The sequence below is a fragment of the Heptranchias perlo genome, chromosome 5 (genome assembly GCF_035084215.1).
Source record: "Heptranchias perlo isolate sHepPer1 chromosome 5, sHepPer1.hap1, whole genome shotgun sequence".
Lineage (NCBI taxonomy): Eukaryota > Metazoa > Chordata > Chondrichthyes > Hexanchiformes > Hexanchidae > Heptranchias > Heptranchias perlo.
Genome location: NC_090329.1, coordinates 72853674 through 72875108, shown reverse-complemented (window position 1 = coordinate 72875108; position 21435 = coordinate 72853674). Strand labels below are relative to the sequence as shown.

The window sequence follows — 21435 nt, the reverse complement described above, 5'->3', positions numbered from 1 at the left end:
AGAGATAATCAATATAGGGGGTTATACTGGATAACCCCCAAAACCGGGCGCGGGGGTCACGGCGTATGATTAACCCACACTCGTTTTTTGAGATGCAGGCAGCACGTAACGTTTGTGCTGCCTGGTGATTTACCTGAAAGCTGCAAGCAGCCAGGCCAAGCAACGCTGTTGAGTGGCTGCTCACCAGCAGGGGCCCTTAGATCACGAGTGGCTTGCTTCTTCTAAAGGCAGCATGCACCTCTTATTTGCAAAATATAAGATACGGGTCCGCATTCAGTGTGAACGGAGATCAGACATCTCACACACGTAAAACACAGAAGCAGGTCCCATCCCTATGTTTACAAACTGTTGAGTTATGTTAAAACATTAAATCCCACATCCTCCAATCTGCATGCCAGAACTCACTAATCTGCCGATCTGAGTTTGTATTAGGTCTGCAAGAGGACGTGCACCAAGGTTCACTGCTGATGCACTAGAGGCCTTGTTGCAAGAGGTGGGCTAAAGGAGGGACATCCCATATCCACAGGGGGGCAGGAGGCCCTCCAGACACATGCTGAAGAGGCAGTGGGTGACAGTAGGGGACAGCAGGCGCAGAGCACCACAAACATGGATGCAGTGCAGGAAGAAGTTCAATGCTTTGACACGAGTGGTTAAGGTGAGTGAGGCCAACTGTCAAGTGGCATCTCCTACCAACTGCACCACTAGCCGCACCCACTGCTTTCAATCAGTACTCAACTCTTCCAATCAGATGCTTCCTCTCACCCTCACACATTACCACTGCCGCACACCCACAACTCACAGGTCACACACGTTGGCAGCTATTCATCCATGACCGGCACATCACCCAAACATCTTGCAGGACACTCACCGACACACTTCCCGCTAGCCAACCCACTCCCAGTAGAGTATTGAAACTTTATTATAGGAACATAGGAAGATAGGAACAGGCGTAGGCCTGAAACAGGTATTAGGCATCTTGAATATGCAAATCACGGTCGTAATGCCTGTTTTAAGACCCTACTCTAAATTCGTCATCAACTGGAAGGAGATTGTCCCATGCATGCTCCATCAGTTTCTCCAGGTCTACAGTTGCCTAACCAGGGTGAGAAGAGAAGTCATTGCTAGAGATGCTTTGGCTATGATTGAATAAGTAAGAGTGAAACCAAGCAAAGGCAGTCCCATCAAGCTAGACAATGGAAGAGAGGCATTGGAGGAGGATGTTGTGATAGACTGTGTCTATTATCCTATTATTGATGTGGAGTCACTCCTCCTAATCTTTCCTTCTTTCCCTCAGTACCTGTTTTCCTTACACCTCTGTGTATGGGATGAAAATTGGGCTAGTTCTACAGAGGGTGGGCGATCCACTATGCCAGATTACTGCCCAGGCGGTGAAGGTAAAAATTATCGCTACGGTATTTTGTGCTAAATTTGGTCTCTGCTAAAAGTCATCAGTATTGATATTTGTGCTTGTCATGAATCATCAAAACAGTAAACTGTTTCTGTTTGAAGCAATGCTTAATCAGTGTTCTCTTTCTCAGGGCATTACTTCCAATTTGCGTATTTATAAGTCTGTGCACCTGGCACGCTCTCTTTAAATTTTTCTATTTTTCAGCCCCAAAGGTTTTAACAAGAACATTATCTGGAACCTTGTAGTTAATCCTTGGATCACTGATCAATGTGACCACAATGGTTGCAGACAAGTATTTTCATTAGGACTCAGTTTTGTTTTTGCTTGATTTGTTTCTCAGTCAAAATTATCGATCTGGTTCCACATTGCACAATGCTACTCCTATTTTATCTGGATAAAAGGTACATGATTCAACCAAAAGGTGCCTTGAATGTCTACACCTTGTGTAAGAATATAGATATGTTTATACATTATTCTAATACAGAACAAAGACAGAATAGTAATGTATACAGAATTGGTTTAAACTGTGTTCTCACAAAATCCTGTCTTTTCCCCTTAATGACGCTGATAACATAGGAGAAGGATGAATTTCAGGTTGAAGACAATGTACTGCAAGGATAGGCACATATGGATTATTAAATAAATAAGCTAGGTAGATAAAGTGGAGCTAAAAGGGTTGTTAGGATTAAAACCACAGGCTTTTCATCATAGCAGGGGGGAGTATAAGAAAGGAGATTACTGCGATATAAGAAAGGCACTAAGTTGCTATAGAGCATATATCAAAGTTATAGCTCGGGAAAAGCAATGATAGGAAGTGACAGTATGGTATGAAAAAACCTGAGGCCCCTCATCCCTGTCTAGCAATCTGTTCAAAGAACTGAGGGTCATAAAATACCCGATAGTGTTGCATCCAGCAGGAATTAGACCATAGAAGAAAATGGTATAAAAAGAGATTCAACATTTCACTCAGTAGGAACTTTGCTTTGCCGACAGGACCACGTACGTGAATAGGCTGGGATGATCCATTCTCGCAATTTATCCCTAGAAGTTCCCTGCACAAATGGTTTCAGATGTGGTGCTATATGTGTACTATTCTATACGAAATGTTAAATGATGAATGTTTTGAAGCAAGAATAAATGAAGCTAATTCTCAGACATATTACTGTCTCTAGCTTTACAAATCTGTTAAAAGGAGAAGGAAGGAATTATTCCAATACCTTGCAGGTCCACCTTCAAAATCCTCAGCTTCAGATAACAAAACAACAAGTTGCATTTATATAGCACCTTTAACGTAGTAAAACGTCCCAAGGCGCTTCACAGGAGCGTTATTAAACAAAATTTGACACCGAGCCACATAAGGAGATATTAGGACAAGTGACCAAAAGTTTGGTCAAAGTGGCAGGTTTTAAGGAGCGTTTTAAAGGATAGCCTTTTATACTGTTGTGAGCTGCCTTCCTATTAGCCAGCCTTATGATCCTGGTATGTAATTGCAGGTGTAAGATAATACCATACATTTAAAATACTGGTTTGTCATTGAATCTAATTTTTAAAATCATACTGTCTTTATCCTCATTACTTTCTATATTTTTGTTATTTAAAGATTATTCAAACAGAGATAGTAGCAATCACAAGAAAAAGTACACAGAAGAGTATTTCAAGATACTGTCGGCCAATTGACAACATAGCATCTCATATATTTATTAGAATTAGTGCACTGCAACATGTGATTTCTTCCAGGATTGAGTCCAAGCACAACACTGATTAAAAACAATAAATATCAATCCCGAAAGCAAAACATATCATTGAGCACCAGGAGAAACTCTATAACCATTTCAAAATGAGAACGCTTACGTTGAAAAAAGTTTGGAGTCACATAGATCATCGACTACAGAGTATTGATTGAAAAACAGTACCGTATAATAAAAATACAAGATTTATAAATACAGTAACCTACTAATTAAATGTGGTAGCGACCAGATTTGCTACATTTCAAACTTGTCGTCACTTTTCTATGAAATTTAGTAGATACTTACTGAGAAGACATAGTAAATGCCAAAGCGATTTTAATCAGTAAATCATTATAATCAGAGGTAAAGATCATTCTAGTTTCCACACTATGAATATTTTTTTGGTTATGCACAGAGCTGACCTTAGTGCTCAGTCACAAAGGAAAAGAAAACTAATTAATTATAAACAGCAGCGACATAACTATATTGTATAATTGAAAATCACTTTGATGCCTGTATACAATAAGTAAGCTTCTCTATGGCTTAAGGCAGTGCGTTGCAATAATTGTTTTATTACCTAATTGAGGTCTGTCCATTACCACAAAAGTCAATATTTTAATGACATTTTCAGTCAACATTTATTTTATTTCACCCTTTGATAACTGTCACATCTGAGTGCTTCATAAATGTGACATACCATAAAGGGCTTGCTCTCACCAAGATGCTGAATAACCTTCAACACCAGCCAACCCTCACAACCCTCAGTTGTGACACTAGTCAGATAGTAACAACCTTCCAATGTCCCTCTCATATCAGTTTCTGAAGAGAATTATAAACCTTTCAGCCAAGACTGAAGAACATTTCATGTGACTATTTTAAGTCAGTTATATTTGTTAATATTTTGTCAGTTATATTTGTGAATTTAGTTCAAAAGTAAAATTTATTTACAGGTATTGTTCAGCCCCACTTGAATGAATAGCTGAAAACTGATTAAAACTAAAAAGTCACTAGGCATTTAAACAGAAGTTTCTGGCACTGTTAAAAGAAAAGCTCAGGTTTCAGATAGGGCTCGATATTAGGAGGGAGGCGGGTTGCTAGCGGGAGGTCGACTGGGTGCATGGGTAACCCGCCCAGTAAAATCGGTGGGTTCCCCACCCAATCGCCTAATTGAAGCCACTTACCTTGGCTTCTTGGTTTTGCGCTGGAAAGCTGCGCAGTGGGTGGACTGCGCACCCACATCATAGGCTGTCAGCTGGAGGAGCCCTATTTAAAGTGGCAGTCCTCCACTGACTGATGCTGCAGAAAATCAGCAAAATTACAGCATGGGGCATCCCAGGCGGAAGGCTGCTCCCAGGTTTAATGATGCCTCACTCCAGGTCTTACTGGATGGGGTGAGGAGGAGGAGGAGGAGGAGGAGGGAGATCTTCCACCCAGCAGACAGGAGGAAATGGCCTGTCTCTGCCACCATGAAAGCCTGGCTCGAGGTGGCAGAGGAGGTCACCTGCACCACCAACATACCAATAACCTGCATACAGTGCAGGAGGCGCTTCAATCACCTAAGTAGGTCAGCCGAAGTGAGTACACTTACTCATTCCCCTACACTCCGTCTGCCACATCACCGCCCCCACCCCACATCTCCTTCTGCACTGCCAACACTACTCTATCACATAACTCCTCACACCCACTCAAAGCTCTTACCTGCACTTACTCACCTCGCCAGTACTCATCCCACCGCTACCACTCAACCCAATCCTCATACAATCTCATGGCTCTATCTCATACTCACCCCCTGATGCATCTCTTTCACGGTCAGCTTCACTCAACCTGCCACTACCTGTGCTGCAGCTACAGGGCATGCATCACATATGTGCAGTAGGAAGCATAAGGCAAACGTGTCGTAAGCATGAAGGGGATGCACAAGGGTGTTTGAGGGTTTGTCATGGTTTTTACTTATATTTGATTTCTTATCAACTCACATTACATATTATATTGTCACCACTACTGCCACGTCTTGGCCATTCTTGACTGGCTTGTGCAATAATGCCCTTTCATGAGGTTCTCCATGAACACCCTTGATGCCACCCATTGGGTCACCCTACAGTGGGTGTATGTGTAGTTGCACTGTGTTGTGTAGCTCCACGTGGCGGAGGAGGACGGCATGCCTGGCGAGGCTGGTGATGTTGCTCGTCCTCCAATGGAGTGATGAATGCAGCAATGGGACCCCCCCCCCATCCTGACGGAGTGAGTGTGAAGGGGTCCACAAAGTAGGTAAATGTGCTTGGACAGCAGAGTTTAGGGTATGGTTTAATAATTTAGAGTGTGGAGACAACGGTGTGGCAGGCAAAACTTTGTCTGAGGTGACAGAGTGCCCTGCTGTAACGAATGAGGGTTTATCCCGCATTGGTTAAATGGACCTTTGCTGCTGTCACAGGCTGCTGGCTGCAACACATCTGTTTAAACAGGGAGTGTTTCCCCCAACATGGGAAACATGCTCTGGGTAGTCCAAAATCCGAATCCTCCTAAAATCTCCAACTAATGAGGTCTGTAAACGACCTCAAGTACCCAGATAATGATCTTAAGTGGGATCCCGCCAGCTTTGATTGCCGGTGGGAGTCCCGCATGCAGGGGCTGCACACGCACTGATTCGCGTCACTGGGGAACCCGGAAGTGGGCGGGTTGGAGCCGGGCTCCAGACCCGCTCCGGGAATCCCCAATTTTAGGAGCCCCACCCGCCACGAGCGCACCCGCTCGGCATCCGAAAATTGACCCCATTGTGTTTAATGTCCAAGATGGCCACTATTAGCTCATGATGTGATCGTTTTTGTATGATTGAAATAGCTTTCAAACGCTAAATTATTACATAGATTTTTTTTCACAAACTCACGCCTGCATTTGAGAATATAATCTAAAAATATAATTTAAATTAATTCTTTATGATTAATAATCAACAGAAGAGCCAAAGAAGAGCATCAATTCTAATTGGTTAAAACAGATGAATTGTTTTGTATTGAAGGGATTTTTTTATGACTGTTATTTTTTACTTCCAAATTTTGGGAACACAGTATTTTAACTGAAATCTCTGTTCAGTTTGAGAAATAAAATGAACTGTGATTACAATGTTTTTGTTCGTGTAGAATTTTAATCATAGAATCATACAGCACAGAAGGAGGCCATTTGGCCCATTGTGCCTGTGCCGGCCCTTTGAAAGAGCTATCCAATTAGTCCCACTCCCCTGCTCTTTCCCCATAGCCCTGAAAATTTCACCAAGTATATAACCAATTCCCTTCTGAATCTGTTCCTCCACACTTTCAGGTAGTGCATGCCAGATAGTAACAACTCGCTGCATAAAATAATTCTCATTTCCCCACTGGATTTTTTGCCAATTATCTTAAATCTATGTCCTCTGGTTACCAACCCTCCTACCAGTGGAAACAGATCCTCCCTATCTCCTCCATCAAAACCACTTATTAAATTAGTTTTTGGTATTAATTTATAGAATTAATTTTTCCATACTGGCAGGTCATTTAAATTCTAGGTTACATAATTGATAACTTTATTTTAAATAAATACTATCTGGAAGGGAGGGAGAACAAGCTTACAACCATGAATAATCTAGAAATTTATTGTAGTGAATGTATGATTTAATAATTTTGTACACAGACACATGTTTGCATGTTTACTGATAAGTGAGGTTGTCCTGTCGCTCTAAATTAAAAACAAATTTCTGATTAATAATGTGCTTAATGTATCAATTTAAATTTATCTTATTTGCTGTTGGATGACTAAAACAAATCACAAGGCACATAATTCTAATTACTCCAACATTAAACTTCTTCTGACAATAGGTCATCGACCTGAAACATTAACTGTTTCTTTCTCCACAGATGCTGCCTGACTTGCTGAGTATTTCCAGCACTTTCTGCTTTTATTTCAGATTTCCAGCATCCACAGTATTTTGCTTTTGATTAAACTTCATCTGTTCATATTAACCTTTCACCTGCAGCTCTTTGCAACCCCTCCTGCAGGAGAGTCGCCACACTCCAGAAACTCAAGAGAGACAAAGTTTAATCATTTGAACACTTCTGCTCAATTATAAAAAAATCAGTTTAACTGGAAGAGATTTGCAATTGATTGATTATTCATCGATAAAGCTAACCTTTCAACTTTGCTCCATATGTATGCTGTGTGTTCATTCTCTTTAGCATGATTTATTGTACTTTTTTGGAAATTGAAGTACTGGAATAGCTGAAAGGATATTCCTGTTTAGATTTCAGAAAACTGCTTCTTTGTTATTGTACTGTTATCTGAGCAATATTTTATGTAAATTCTGTTTATTGCCTAAAATATTGATGAGTGGCTGGGTGCTGGAGTCTGATTTATTTTTCTCTGTGCCCTGCAGTGCTGGTACCACGTTTCTTAAATTATTTTTTGTCAGGAGCAGAGATATTTGCTGTGCAACATCTTTTTGATAATCATAGATGCAGCTTCACAAGGCTGTTTGTTACATTTTTACTTCTATCAGTATGCTCTTAGAACCATACTATTGAATTATACAATTCCCATCTTGTATTTGAGTCACTGCCTCTTTGCAATGTGGAAGAAGTTGGTATCAAATAACGGGGTCAATTTTCACTCCCTCTGCCTGACAGTAACAGGGCGGTAATGCCCTCGAATTGGGGTTGGTAACCTTACTGCCCCATTAACATCGGCAACGCGACTGGCACCATTTTAAAAGGGCCCTGCCTCTGGGTAGCCAAAGCGACTGCCAATTTCAGGTGATAGGCCCCTTTTAATATGGAAATTGGGGTCCTCTGATGTCACCTCCTCCAGCCCTACAACCTGTCAAGATCTCTGCGCTCCTTCGATTCTTGCATCTTGCACATCCCCGATTTTCATCACTGCACCATTGGTGGCAGTGCCGTCAGTTGCCTAGGCCCTAAGCTCTGAAATTCCCTCCCTAAACTTCTCCACCTCTCTACCTCTCTCTCCTCCTTTAAGTCGCTCCTTAAAACCTAGCTCTTTGACTAAGCTTTTGGTCACCTATCCCAATCTCCCTTTACGTGGTTCGTTGTCAAATTTTGTCCGATAACGCTCGGGATGTTTTATTACATTGAAGGCATTATATAAATGTGTTGTTGTTGTTGTTGTTGTTGTTGTTGTTGTCGTCCATTTTAGGTAGGAACTGGTCGGAGCCTGCGCAGTGCAAACTTCGACCTGTTCCATGGGCGATGGAAGGGGCCCAGCAAAGGTAAGCCTTGAATTCTTTTTGTGGCCCTCGAAGGAACAGGGCCCCGGGACCAGCACCCTTCACGATCATAACCGCCCCTCCCCCCAACTCAGCGACTTACTTTCTTGGCGGCAGTTCAGTTCCATTGCCGAATCTAGCGAGCTGCATCGGGACGCCTGTTTGGTGCCCTGCAGCATGCCTGGTGAATGTAAATCAGGCCAGAGCCTCAAAATCCCAGGGGGCCACTTCACTGCCAGAACGGTTAGTTGACCAATGCGCTCTGCTGGTCGGCTGCTCAAAAGTCAAAATAGGCCCCAGCGATTTTTGTTAAGTTGTAATGGGAGAAAGGAACTCACTGACTTCTTTTCTATCTACCTAGTCACTTTATGAAACAAAGAAATGCTGAACTTGCAAAAGACGTGGACTACATTTTATTCCCTGCTAAATAGTATTATTTGCTGACAACATGTGGCTTTAATGTTACTTTATGACATGCAAATCGGGTGCAATAGTTTAACCTAACCCTCTAACCTGAGCCTCACTGTTTAAACTACCACTCCAGGGGGGTAATTTTGACTTTGTGCGATCGTGTAAATCGGGTGATAGCGAATCGATAACCCGTTTTACATCTCTCACGAAATCAATGGAACTAAAAATTGGAAGAGATATAAAACAGGCTGTCGATTCACTCTCACCTATTTTACACAATCGCACAAAGTCAAAATGACCCCCCACCCAGCACTCTAAGGCACAGTCTTTAATTTCTCACTCCCCCTTCTGCTATGAGCTACTTTAGGGAAGAATGGAGTGGAAAATATTAATCCTTCCCTACAGGGTTCCAGAAGTTGTTGATGATTGCATTCATTCGACTGCTCTCTTTCTGGCTTGGCATGTAAAAATGTAGCAAAGATCGACCTGGCTGTATCTACGGCCATGTGAAACTGCCACGTGTGTGATTTTGATCTGCTGAAAAAAGCTTTGAAAATCTATTTCAGCCAATAGAACCCAATTTTCTAAAACTTGCTTTCACCTCCAAAACGGATGATGTGAGCCAAGACACAAAGAAACAAAGTAAATATTTTAAAAATGAAATAATTTTTTAGACAAAATGGTGGGAAAGATAGAAAAGGTTAAAAATGAAAAATTCAGCTGAGAATAATTATTGGACAGAAAGAGAACGAACAGGGAAGAAAACAGGGCCAAAAGGCTAATTTTTCAATTAAAATTGTATTCCAAATGCGTATTCTAGTTCTATAGGATTAACATGACAGTAGTAAAGCTACACGGGTATTAAAATGGGTTTATTGCTGGAATATTAGAGTTCATTTCAGTGTCATGTTGCTTGGCCTGGAAACAAATTAAACTGTTTGGCCCAGGTAGACAGGAATTTCCCTTAACCTGTTGGAAGTCTAAGATTAATTCAGTAGCTCAGAGGCTGCTTATAGTATTGGGCCAGATTTTGCTGTGAAAATAACACTGAAGCTAACAGCACTCACCGTTATTTATGCACAAATCAGACAGCAACTTCCAGCGAGCAGACTTGTGTAGTTAAACATGAAAATCTGGAAGTTGCTGTCCGAAATGGGCTGCCGCTACGTAAACTGCGCAAATATGGCATCTTGCATCTGGCTCCCCATTCAAATGTATTGAATGGTGTGAAGCTCCTGTACTGGCGGCGTAGTTGTGGACTAAATGTGCCACAAAAAGTTAGGGCTTGTCCATTCCAGTCTAAGTACCCTTTTAACAGCGTGGTATATCTTAATTACTGCCAAACAACCTCTCTGGCACTGAAAATTAACTTTTACAAGTGTGGAGTCTCATTCCTTCAACTTTTAATTATTGTTGGAGGTTTAAAAAAAAATTAAATAACTTTTTCTTTCTGTCTCTCTTTTAGCTTTCTCTTTCTCTTAGTCCAATCTTTTTCCCCCTCTCTTCATTTCACTTTCTGTACCTGATTTGACATTGAATTCACTATTCTAACTTACAATTCATGGTTCAGACTCTGCGCTGCTCATTAACAATGCTTCAATCTGATTGGTTGAGAAGATACACAGTTGCTTGCCCTGTTCACATAGGTCCCAGATGCCCTGTAGAGGGCGCCGTGCTGTTTGGATGTTTGGCTGATAGCAACTTGCCGTGTAAAACCCCATGGAAAGTCTTTGGACAAGTGCAAGTCGAACGAACAGCAGGCGCGCAGCAAAATCTGGCCCATTATTTTTGGATGAGAATTCTTTTTCTTGCCAATGTTTTTGTCTTCTCCTCCTTCCCTAAAGGCAATGACTCTCTGTTGGGGTACAGTTCCAAAGTGCTAATCACCCTCCAGTACCTTACCCATTTGGCAATTGTTCATGTGTTGGCATTGGCAGTTAGTGTGGAATAGCCTATTTGACCTACTTTACCTGAGCTCTACACCCATACACTCTACAGAGGTCACTGGATAACAATCAACAGCTGGAAATCTTTCACCCTCCATAACCCCGGGCGTATCGTTACCGATAAAAAAACTCTTACCAACACTGCAAAACCCTGGGCGTATCATTGCCAATAAAAACTCTCCTACCAACATGGCTGAAATTTGCCAACTCAGCACAGTCTGTAGATGAAACCTCAGTCTTTCTTGTTCTGTATGGATTAGCTACTCATTGGTTAAACTCACCGAACCACTGGAGGAGTTGTTGCTAATACAATTTTAAATATGAGCATGAATAGTAACACAACATTGGTGCAGTGTAACAGTAAAAGCATGGAAATAATCTTACCTGATTATTGGATTATTTTTTGACTAAGAAAGATGGTGGAGTTAGGGGTGAACAATGATGAAGAGCTATTGGAGAATGTTTCTACGGAAGAAAAATACTAATTGAAATCTTATTTAGATACCTCTTTATTCCACAAACCCTAAATTGACAATTTTTAGATTATCTGGACATTTGCCTAAAATTTTGTACTATGGAAAACTTTTAGGTGGTACAGGAATGCCCTTGGGTAGTAGCTTGTTTGAAAGCTATTCTAGGCTTTGTTTAACTGCACAAAGACACTGCTGTAGGTATCACACCAGATCACTTCTTGGGACTGTAAGCCAACCCACAAATAGGAGGGTGGCAGCTCATAGGAATCGGAGGGGGAGAAAAGCTGATATGCCAAGCTGACAATAGGACAATGTCCAGATTGAAGTTCATGTCCTGGTCTCAGTCCCTATTGTTTCTTTGGGGGATGCATCTGCCATATATTTGATTGACTTTATACTAAAATGGTCTGTAACCCATCCTAACTTGTTAATGCCATTCTCTTAAATCTATCTTTCCCACGATACTTCGTATTTCACTTATTTTTATTTATGCACCCAAATAAAAACAAAATATCTTAACTAGAGATTATTTTGTTTCAATAAAACTCCAGATGACCCGACAGAGATTCTGAATAACCTTTAAACCATATTCCTTTTTTACATTTATTTTATTGAGTTGTTGGATATTGAGGGATTATGAATGACCTTCAAGCCCTATTCCTATTATTTCATTTTATGCGGTAGATATTGGCACCTAGCACCATTTCTGACCCTCCACTCAAAATATACTCTTGTTGATGCATGAGCATATAAAAATATATTTAAATTAACTTTTTAATATATATTTAAATTAGCTTACTGGTATTCATTTGGTGCTACTGATCTCTGCCACTAAGTAGAAAATATTATTTGATTCCTCGAGTACAACACATTGGAATAGATCTTGACTTTGCAATTGTGTAAAATGGGTGATAACGAGTTGGCAGCCCATTTCACATCTCTTCCGATAAATCAAAGTCAAGATCTACCCCATTGTCTTTAATACTAATATGCAATTGTGCAAATAAAATCTAGCCCTTAAACTCTATTTAGTGCAATACTTTTTCAACATGAACTTTTCTTTTATAAGCACATCAAAAGTCCAATTTGAAAATATCAAAACGTTTGACCACAGAGTGACATTGTCTTACAGCTCGTGTTAAATTCATATAGCTATTCACCAGTTTAATTTATAATTTCCATTAGGCCTAAATTAAATGTTATGGTGTCAAAATATCAGCCCATATTAAGGGCGGAGCAGAGGCAGATCAGCTGCCTGCAACTGGAATTTGGCTGAAACCCAGTTCTAGCGGAAATCCACGCCGTGGATGGATCTTTTGTCTGCGCCTACGTCAAGGGGACATGTCAAGTGGAGTCCCCAGGCTACCTTGGGAATTCCATCCTGTGCCCCTGTAAAAGACCTCAGCAGAACACACAGCATTTGTGGTTACTCAGCTGCTCAGTGTTTTAAATGTCTCCATGATTTATATTAATATAAAGTAAAATATAACAGAGTGCAGTGAATCACTCAAAAAATATTATAAGCAAGTGTACTTGTGCCTTGTAGGCAACTGAACAGTGATACTTATCTAAAGCTTAATTTCATAGCCACAGATTTAAAAACAGGCTTCTCAAGTTCGAACCTGTAACACACTTTCAAAATGCCATCTTTCCCTTTCATTCCTTAGTTCATTATTCCTTGAAAATAAAACTTGCTTCCAACTTGCGTTTATCACGCATCTTTACATAACCATTTATACTGATCTATGTAACCTGAAAAGCTTCATAGATTAAGCAGCCTCTCTTGCCCACAAATTGCGTTTTGACGCCACTTATGTAATGTCATCTGAACTTTTACAACTTCCTTTTATCTTTCTTATCCTACTAATTGTACCTTGCTGCCATATGTTCCTTTACTTCCCTGTGGACACACATGGGCTGAATTCATCTACTTTGCAGGATTTCATCAGATTTATACTCCAGCAATTGGAAAGCTTTGCCCTTTATGACATATCATCATTTATCATCTGAACAAAGCAGGAATCTTCTCCAACTGCAAATAGTGTAACATAGTAAACAGAATCCCAACAGAATATTTAGAATTCTTTTAGAAAGAACACAAATGACTTAGAGAGGTTTACAATTTTGCATTCTCCGATTCAGCAATGATTCTACACTACCAGTGTGCTATGGTAGTGCTGTCAATTTTATTTTAACATCCAAGATTAAAAACGCATTATTTCTTAATGGACTACTAAATCTAAAATGCACTATAAAAATCTTTTCACATCTTATTTCTGTATTTTCATCCATGCATGAACAGGATCTTCTTACTGAGATCTGATGCCAGTGAAGTCCACATAGCCACGGTGCTATGGCATAGGTCCCAGTTTCTGTCCACAGTCACACACAAGCACATGCATGCACATGCTCCAAAATGATTTACATTAAAAAGATTACAAGGCAATTTCCTCATGAGTACATTGATAAACAATGGTCACAATTAATATGAAGAAGTGTAAGCACAAATTTAGGTTAATAATGAGATGCTTCAGTTTAGTTGCTCTTTCAATGTAGCCTTATAATTACAAAAATATTAAAGCAAAAATCAAAAGATGTTGCATTAGTCAGTGCAAGCTTTGTTAATATACGTAAGACTCTATTATGTATTTTTTTTTAAACAAATGATTATTTATTAAAAATATTTAGCACCAAATGCAAATATAACTATTATTACATTTGTGGCACCATTCCTCTTGAATCTGTGAATTAGTAGTTATCTGCACTAGAAATAAATCAGAACCAAGCAAATTTCTGACTACTCACTGGATTTAAGTTAAATGCAGTTTCCCACCACAAAGTAATGCTTGCATCTCTTTTATAACTCTTGTTCATGTTCAGTAACATACAAGAACACGCAGACCACCTCAAGTCATGATCTTCCATGCTCCAAATACACTTCCTTCATGTGCTTCTATAACAATTGCCTAAACCCAGGTTGTGAAATTTCTCCTCAAAACTTTTTTTTAAATTATCACATGCCTAAAAAATAATTAAAGTCACACAGTAGCTGGTAAATAACTGTATTTCTTTTAAAATCATCATAGTATGTTATAAAAATACAGTTACAGAAGCGTGGAGCAGAAAGGTAGGTCACTTCCAACAAAGCCATGCACTGTCAGGATAGAGACGTCAAATTTCAGATAAGACAAGTCTGATCGTAAAATGCTGAGTGCAACTGCTCTGCATGAAGGTTTCCATCTGGCAGTTAATCACAAGAGTGCTTTTGAATGCTGAAGGGAAACTAATGACATAAATTCAATCTGCTTTCCTGAAAATTCTACTTTCGAACTAATGCTTCAGAGCATACTGTCAACACTTGTGTCACATTGAAAATTTTGATGGGCACTTTCATTGCCCATTGGCATTTGTGTCATAGTTAGTACAAAGATTATCAGAAACCCCTCACAGTCTGTATACAATACTGAATATTGTCTCTGGTTCTGAGTAAGAACCAGCTGTAGTAACATTAATATTCAGAATTCATAGACAGAAAGTACATTTGAAGCAGGCAAACAAGTATTCCGATGGAGCTCATTTTTTTTTCTACATCTGTTTAAAGTGGAAAGCGGAAATGCAAAAAGTCTATCAGAACATCAGTTTTCTGGATTTCAGGTGAATGAGAAATCATTACATAGACAAGTATTATTTTTCATTACAAAGAGGTTTGAACTGAATAAACCATGGTTACATAAGTGTATTTTACAAGCATTTGAAAGGCAATTTTAAACCGACATATCTTGGAGTTTGAGAAGGACTTGCAAAAAACCAGGGAGCAGAAGAGCTGAAAAATGCAGGCACATGTCAGCAGTGTATATGTTGTTACGAGCAATTTAATGCTATAGCACCACAGTTCTGACAGAAGGAATTAGATATTTAGGTGTTCCAACCCTAAATAATGTTGAGTTCCATTCTAACCGATTCCTGCTAATTGTATCTGTAGTCAACAGTAAAATGCTTTCATCTTCACAGTGATCTCTGTGGTTGCAACTCTGCAAACAGAGTCAGAGCAGGAAGACTGAAAGTTTCAGCATGAAATTTGCAGAATAACTTTCCATATAATCTCGTTATCTGTTCATCTAATGTCCTGGAGATCTGACCTTCTTTTCAGATTCCACACTCTGCTGGGGGTTATGTTTGCTCACTGCAGGGCTTTGGAGAGATGATAAAGCATTTGACATAGGCCCATATCCATTGTTGGCATCAAGGAACACACATTGGAAGAAGCGCAGAGGAGCTGTAGTAGCAAAAGAGTATTAAAAAGTTTATACAGCAATGAAATTGATACAGCAATTTTAGATTGAAGTGTGTAATTCTAACATATGTATGACATGGTGTTCATGGATACATGCATAGAACTATTTTTTTTAAAGAAATTAACTTCAAATGTAATTTTGGTTTAACATATTATGTAAACCAAACTTCCAACTTGTTATAAAAGTTCTGACAAATGCTAGCAAAACGACAAAAACATAAGTTTTGGAAATTGTAGTTAATGCACTAGTCAGGAGTACATTACAGATTACTAAAAGTTTTTGTGAACAACAGTCTTGCAGGTTTACACATGACTTTCCTATTTTCAATCTGTGGGCTAAAGTGTGGGCTATGTCTGCTACACAGCAGGTGAGGCAATGAAAAGGGAGAAGCATTAATCAGCTGTGAACTGCAATTAGGAGGCAGTGAAGTAACAAAACTGCACTGGAAAAGGAGAAGCAGCTACTTACTGAGCAAAATTGCAGTAGAGTTGGGCATTAGAATGCGGAAACACAGTTTTACAGGCCAGGTGCTGCAAGGAGTCAAGGAGAGGAGGTGCACAATTGATGGGACTGATGGTTGTCTCCCCAAAAACTTGGTGCTTGGTGCACCAGGGGTTAAAGAGATGGCTAAGCGCAGGCAGGACCAATAAGTTACCAATCCTGGACACATCTGACATATGCCGGGCTCTTGCAATTCACAGGCCAAAGAGCTGTAGGGTTATTAGAATTACAGCAGGTAGTAGGTGAAACTCTACAACCAGCCACAAGGAAATCACTTAGGAAGAACTAGTAGATTAGGTGTCACACAACTGAAACAAAACACCAAAACCATCAGGCAGCACTGTGCCAACTCAAGCTGCTAATATTAACACCTTGGCCGGAAATTTCCTCGAAGCTGCTTCAGCTCTGCCACCGTAACTTCACCAGAAGTATGGTGGAACCCTGTTTTAATTAACACCTGAAAGTACCCAATGCAACTCTCTGTAAAAGCAAAAAAGCTTGAAATCATTTATGGATCTGACATCACAACTTATTTGCAAATTCACTTTGACAGCGCCCTCTGTGTATCCTCAATTAACACTCTGACTAGCCAATTAGCCTGATGGTTATATTCAGAGTTCGAGTGCTCAAAGTGCAGCAGATAATGGTGACTAAGCATGACATTTAGGTGTAATTGCATAGATAATACAGAAACTGAAGAACAATGTCATTAAAAGTCAAAGTAACAATTACACCATAGCATAGCTGCTTGATGTGTTTGGAGCCATCATGAAACTCTAATGGATTGTGACTACAAAAACAAAGGTGTTCAAATGAGCTTTTTTGCTAATTTTCTAAATTGTGTAAATTGTTGAAAAAATCCATAAAAGTACATGGTAATCATCAATTCAGTCATTTCATTTTAAAAATAAAGATATTTGATTGCAAATAGTTGGGCAGATATTCAGAGCTGGCAGTTCTATCACCAGGAGAAGTTTTATGCCACTTCACACTTTCTGATACAGAACCAGTTTATATCCCGAAGGGGCAAGAGGCCTACTTGCCAAAAAAACAGCCATGGACAACAAAAGAGGTAAGGGATAACATAAAAATAAAAGAAAAACCATACAAAAAAGCAAAAAGTAGCACAGATCCTGGTGACTGGGAGAGAAACAAAGAACAGCAATGGGTGACAAAACAGATAGTAAGAGCTACAAAAAAGGAATATGAAAAGAAACTCGCAAGGGATTTCAAAATCAACACAACATTTTTTTACAATTATATTAGGAAAAAGAGTGTGGTCAAGAGCAATGTGGCCCCTTAGAAACTGATAATGGTGATATTGTAAATGAAAGTAAGGAAATGGCAGACATGTTAAATAACTACTTTGCATCAGTATTCACAGTAGAGGAAGAGAATAGCATGCCAGACGCCTCATTTTGAATCAGGAACGTGGACTCACCATAATTAATGTAAGCAAATTAACAGTAATGAAGAAAATAATGGTACTAAAGAGTGACAGATCCCCAGGACCAGATTGTTTCCATCCCAGGGTTTTAAAGGAAGTAGGTGAGAACATTACAGATGCCCTAACTATGATCTTCCAAAGTTCTCTGCATTCAGGTTCATTTAGGTTGGAAAATTGCACATGTCACTCTGCTATTTAAGAAAGGTGAGAGAGGGAAACCAGAGAATTACAGACCAGTTAGTTGTAGGTAAATTACTAGAGTCTATAATTAAGGATAGAGTGACTGAACATCTTGAAAATTTTTAGTTGATCAGAGAGAGCCAGCATGGATTTGTAATGGGTAGGTCATGCCTGATTGAATTTTTTGAAGAGGTGACTAAAGTAATGAACAGGTGAATATCTATGGATGTTGTTTATATGGAGTTCCAAAAGACATTTGATAAAGTCCCTCATAAGAGACTGTTAGCTAAAGTTGAAGCTCATGGAATTGAGAGCAAATTATTGACTTGGTTAGGAAGTTGGCTGAGCGGCAAGAGACAGAGAGTAGGGATAAAGGGCAAGATCTCAAATTGTCAGGATGTGACTAGTGGTGTCCCACAGGAATCTGTGTTGGGGCCTCAATTATTCACTGTATTTATTAATGACTTAGGTGGCGGGATAGAGGGCCACACATCCAAGTTTGCCGATGACACAAAGATAGGCAGCAATGTAAGCAATGTAGATGGAAGCATAAAATCACAGAGAGTTAGTAACAGATTAAGTGAATCTGATTTCAATGTAGGCAAGTGTGAGGTCATCCACTTTGGATCTAAAAAGGATAGATCAGAGTACTTTCTAAATGGTGAAAAGCTCGAAACAGTGGTGGTCCAAAGAGACTTAGGAGTCCATGTATATAGATCGTTAAAAGGTCATGGTCAGGTACAGAAAATAATCAAATGGCTAATGGAATGCTGGCCTCTATATCTAGAGGACTAGAATACAATGGGGTAGAAGTTATGCTATAGCTATACAAAGCCCTGGTTAGACCACACCTGGAGTATTGTGTTGAGTTCTGGGCACCGCATCTTAGGGAGGATATATTGGCCTTGGACGGAGTGCAGTGTAGATTTACTAGAATGCGAGCTGGACTCCAAGGGTTAAAATACGAGACGAGATTACACAAACTAGGGTTGTATTGCTTGGAATTTAGAAGATTAAGGGGAAATTTGATCGAAGTTTTCAAGATATTAAGGCGAACTGATAGGGTGGATAGGGAGAAACTATTTCTGCTAGTTGAGGAGTCTAGGACTAGGGGACATAGCCTAAAAATTAGAGCCAGGATTTTCAGGAGTGAAGTTAGGAAACACTTCTACATTCAAAGGGTGGTAGAAATTTGGAACTCTCTTCCACAAATGGCAGTTGATGCTAGCTCAATTGTTAATTTTAAATCTGAGATAGATAGATTTTTGTTAACCAATGGTACTAAGGGATAAGAGGTTAAGGCGGATATATAGAGTTAGGTCACAGATCAGCCATGATCTCACTGAATGGCGGAACAGGTTAGAGGGCCAAATGGCCTACTCTTGTTCCTAAGTTCTTGGTGCAAGTTTAGCACAGTGGTACATAATTAAAACTAGTGAACTAAAACCAATAATGTAACCATTTAGAAAGAACAAATCCAGATAACTAAATATGTTATCTTTAGTCTCATCTTTTAAAAGGAATATCAGTCATTTTTGGACTAGGTTTTGAAACTGGTGACAGACTGTTGTATGCTCTGCATATTATACTACGTAGACTAGAATGTTATCTTCTTAGACTATCAATCTCCTAGAGGAGATTAACTCAAATCCTACCACATCGAGTTGTGAAATCGAATTGTGGGTTGGTACCATAAAAAAATGACCACTGAAAGCTGCTGGATTGTTGTAAAAACCCAACTGGTTCACTAATATCCTTTAGGGAGGACCTGCGATCCCTATTTGGTCTGGCCTACATGTGACTCCAGTCCCACGCAATGTGGTTAACTCCTACTGCCCTCAAACTAATTAAAGATGGGCAATAAATACTGCCTTTCCAGTGTTGCTCACATCCTGAGAATAAATAAATGCTCTCTGAGGAGAAACTGGAGAATGATCCATAAAGGAAGTGACCAGCAAAGGAACCGTCACACTCTCATGAAAGGCTGTCAGATTTTGAATGAATTACTTAGGGGGTAAATTTAACCTAACCCACCAAGCGAGAAACTGACTGGATCAGATCAGCTGTTGGTTTTACACCGCCTGATTTTACTTTCCACAAAAAGTAAAATGAAATTTGGGCAGGGTGTAAAACCGATGGCCGATCCCATTCCCATCAGTTTCCTGCAGTATGGGTTACTGCAAAACGACCCGCTTGGTCTTATTTGAACAGCAGTGCTTCGAAGATTTTGGATTACCAGGGAGGTTATTATTGAGATATGTCTGATGCTGACAGGTTACACAAATCATGAATGGCCGATCATGTCATATCTTCAGAGGTTGGTTCCCATTGTGTATTCAGTGAGTTCTTGGCCTGGATTGGGCATGGTGCTGGGAACTTGTCAACAGGGGATGGTGTGAAAAATCTCATATTATTAGCCCTTAAAGGGCAGCAGGTACTTAAATGCAAGTGTAGCTGCTTCCCTTTCTTTTTCCAGTTCACACTGGTACTATCCCTCCTAATTCCCTCTGATTTAATGTTGGCACTTTCCTTCCTCCCCACCCCAAAGTACCGCTCCCAATTTCTCCCGTCTTCCAACCCAAAACAAAGGTCTGGGTGAAGGTGTTGAAGGAACTATCCAAAAGTTTGAGGATACACAAAGATATGAAAATAAATAGATTGCAGGTGAAACTAGATGCAATAGGAGAATGGTCTGATGACTGGCAGATAAGGTATTGGTGAGACCGCACCTGGAATACTGCATACAGTTTTGGTGTCCATACTTAAGAAAAGACATACTTGCTCTCGAGGCAGTACAAAGAAGGTTCACTCGGTTAATCCCGGGGATGAGGGGGTGGACATATGAGGAGAGGTTGAGTAGATTGGGACTCTACTCATTGGAGTTCAGAAGAATGAGAGGCGATCTTATTGAAACATGTAAGATTGTGAAGGGGCTTGATCGGGTGGATGCAGTAAGGATGTTCCCAAGGATGGGTGAAACTAGAACTAGGGGGCATAATCTTAGAATAAGGGGCTGCTCTTTCAAAACTGAGATGAGGAGAAACTTCTTCACTCAGAGGGTGGTGGGTCTGTGGAATTTGCTGCCCCAGGAAGCTGTGGAAGCTACATCATTAAATAAATTTAAAACAGAAATAGACAGTTTCCTAGAAGTAAAGGGAATTAGGGGTTACGGGGAGCGGGCAGGAAATTGGACATGAATTTAGATTTGAGGTTAGGATCAGATCAGCCATGATCTTATTGAATGGCGGGGCAGGCTCGAGGGGCCGATTGGCCTCCTCCTGCTCCTATTTCTTATGTTCTTAGATGTCTTTAAATATGTAGTGTGATGCATTTGTGGTAGGGGCAACTCCAAGTACATGTGCACCATGCAGGATTGCGTGCTCAAGGCAGTTGAACAGGAGAAAGACCTGGGGGTTATAATGTATAAGTCTTTGAAGACCAGTGCCACGAGACTATTTTGAAAGCAAATAGTGTGTCAGGATGTATTTCAAGGACAATTGAATATCATAGTATCCTAGTAGGTTCAGCACAGGAGGAGGCCATTCAGCCCATCGTGCCTGTGCTAGCTCTTTGAAAGAGCTATCCAACTAGTCCCATTCCCCTACTCTTTCCCCATAGCCCTGAAAATATTTTCCCTTCAAGTATCTTTCCAATTCCCTTTTGAAAGTTACTAATGCATCTGGTTCCACCGCGTTTATATTGTTTATATTGGCTCTCCTCATTCTTCATACCAAAATGTATCACTTCACACTTCTCTGCGTTAAATATATAACATCTTGGTCAGGCCACAGCGAAAATACTG

The 21435-nt window shown here is 40.1% G+C and overlaps 1 protein-coding gene across 50 annotated transcripts in view; it reads right to left on the bottom strand.

Annotated features, from left to right (window-relative positions):
• Positions 1-3057: 3057 nt before the first annotated feature.
• The window catches only part of trdn (triadin), a 471335-nt gene continuing 452957 nt past the window's right edge, over positions 3058-21435 (bottom strand). For all 50 annotated transcript variants that reach the window (XM_067984607.1, XM_067984633.1, XM_067984632.1 and 47 more), the window contains one exon: positions 3058-15486. In XM_067984607.1, coding sequence (XP_067840708.1) covers positions 15329-15486 — 158 coding nt within the window. In that variant the 3' untranslated portion in view covers positions 3058-15328. The remainder of the gene's footprint in view (positions 15487-21435) is intronic.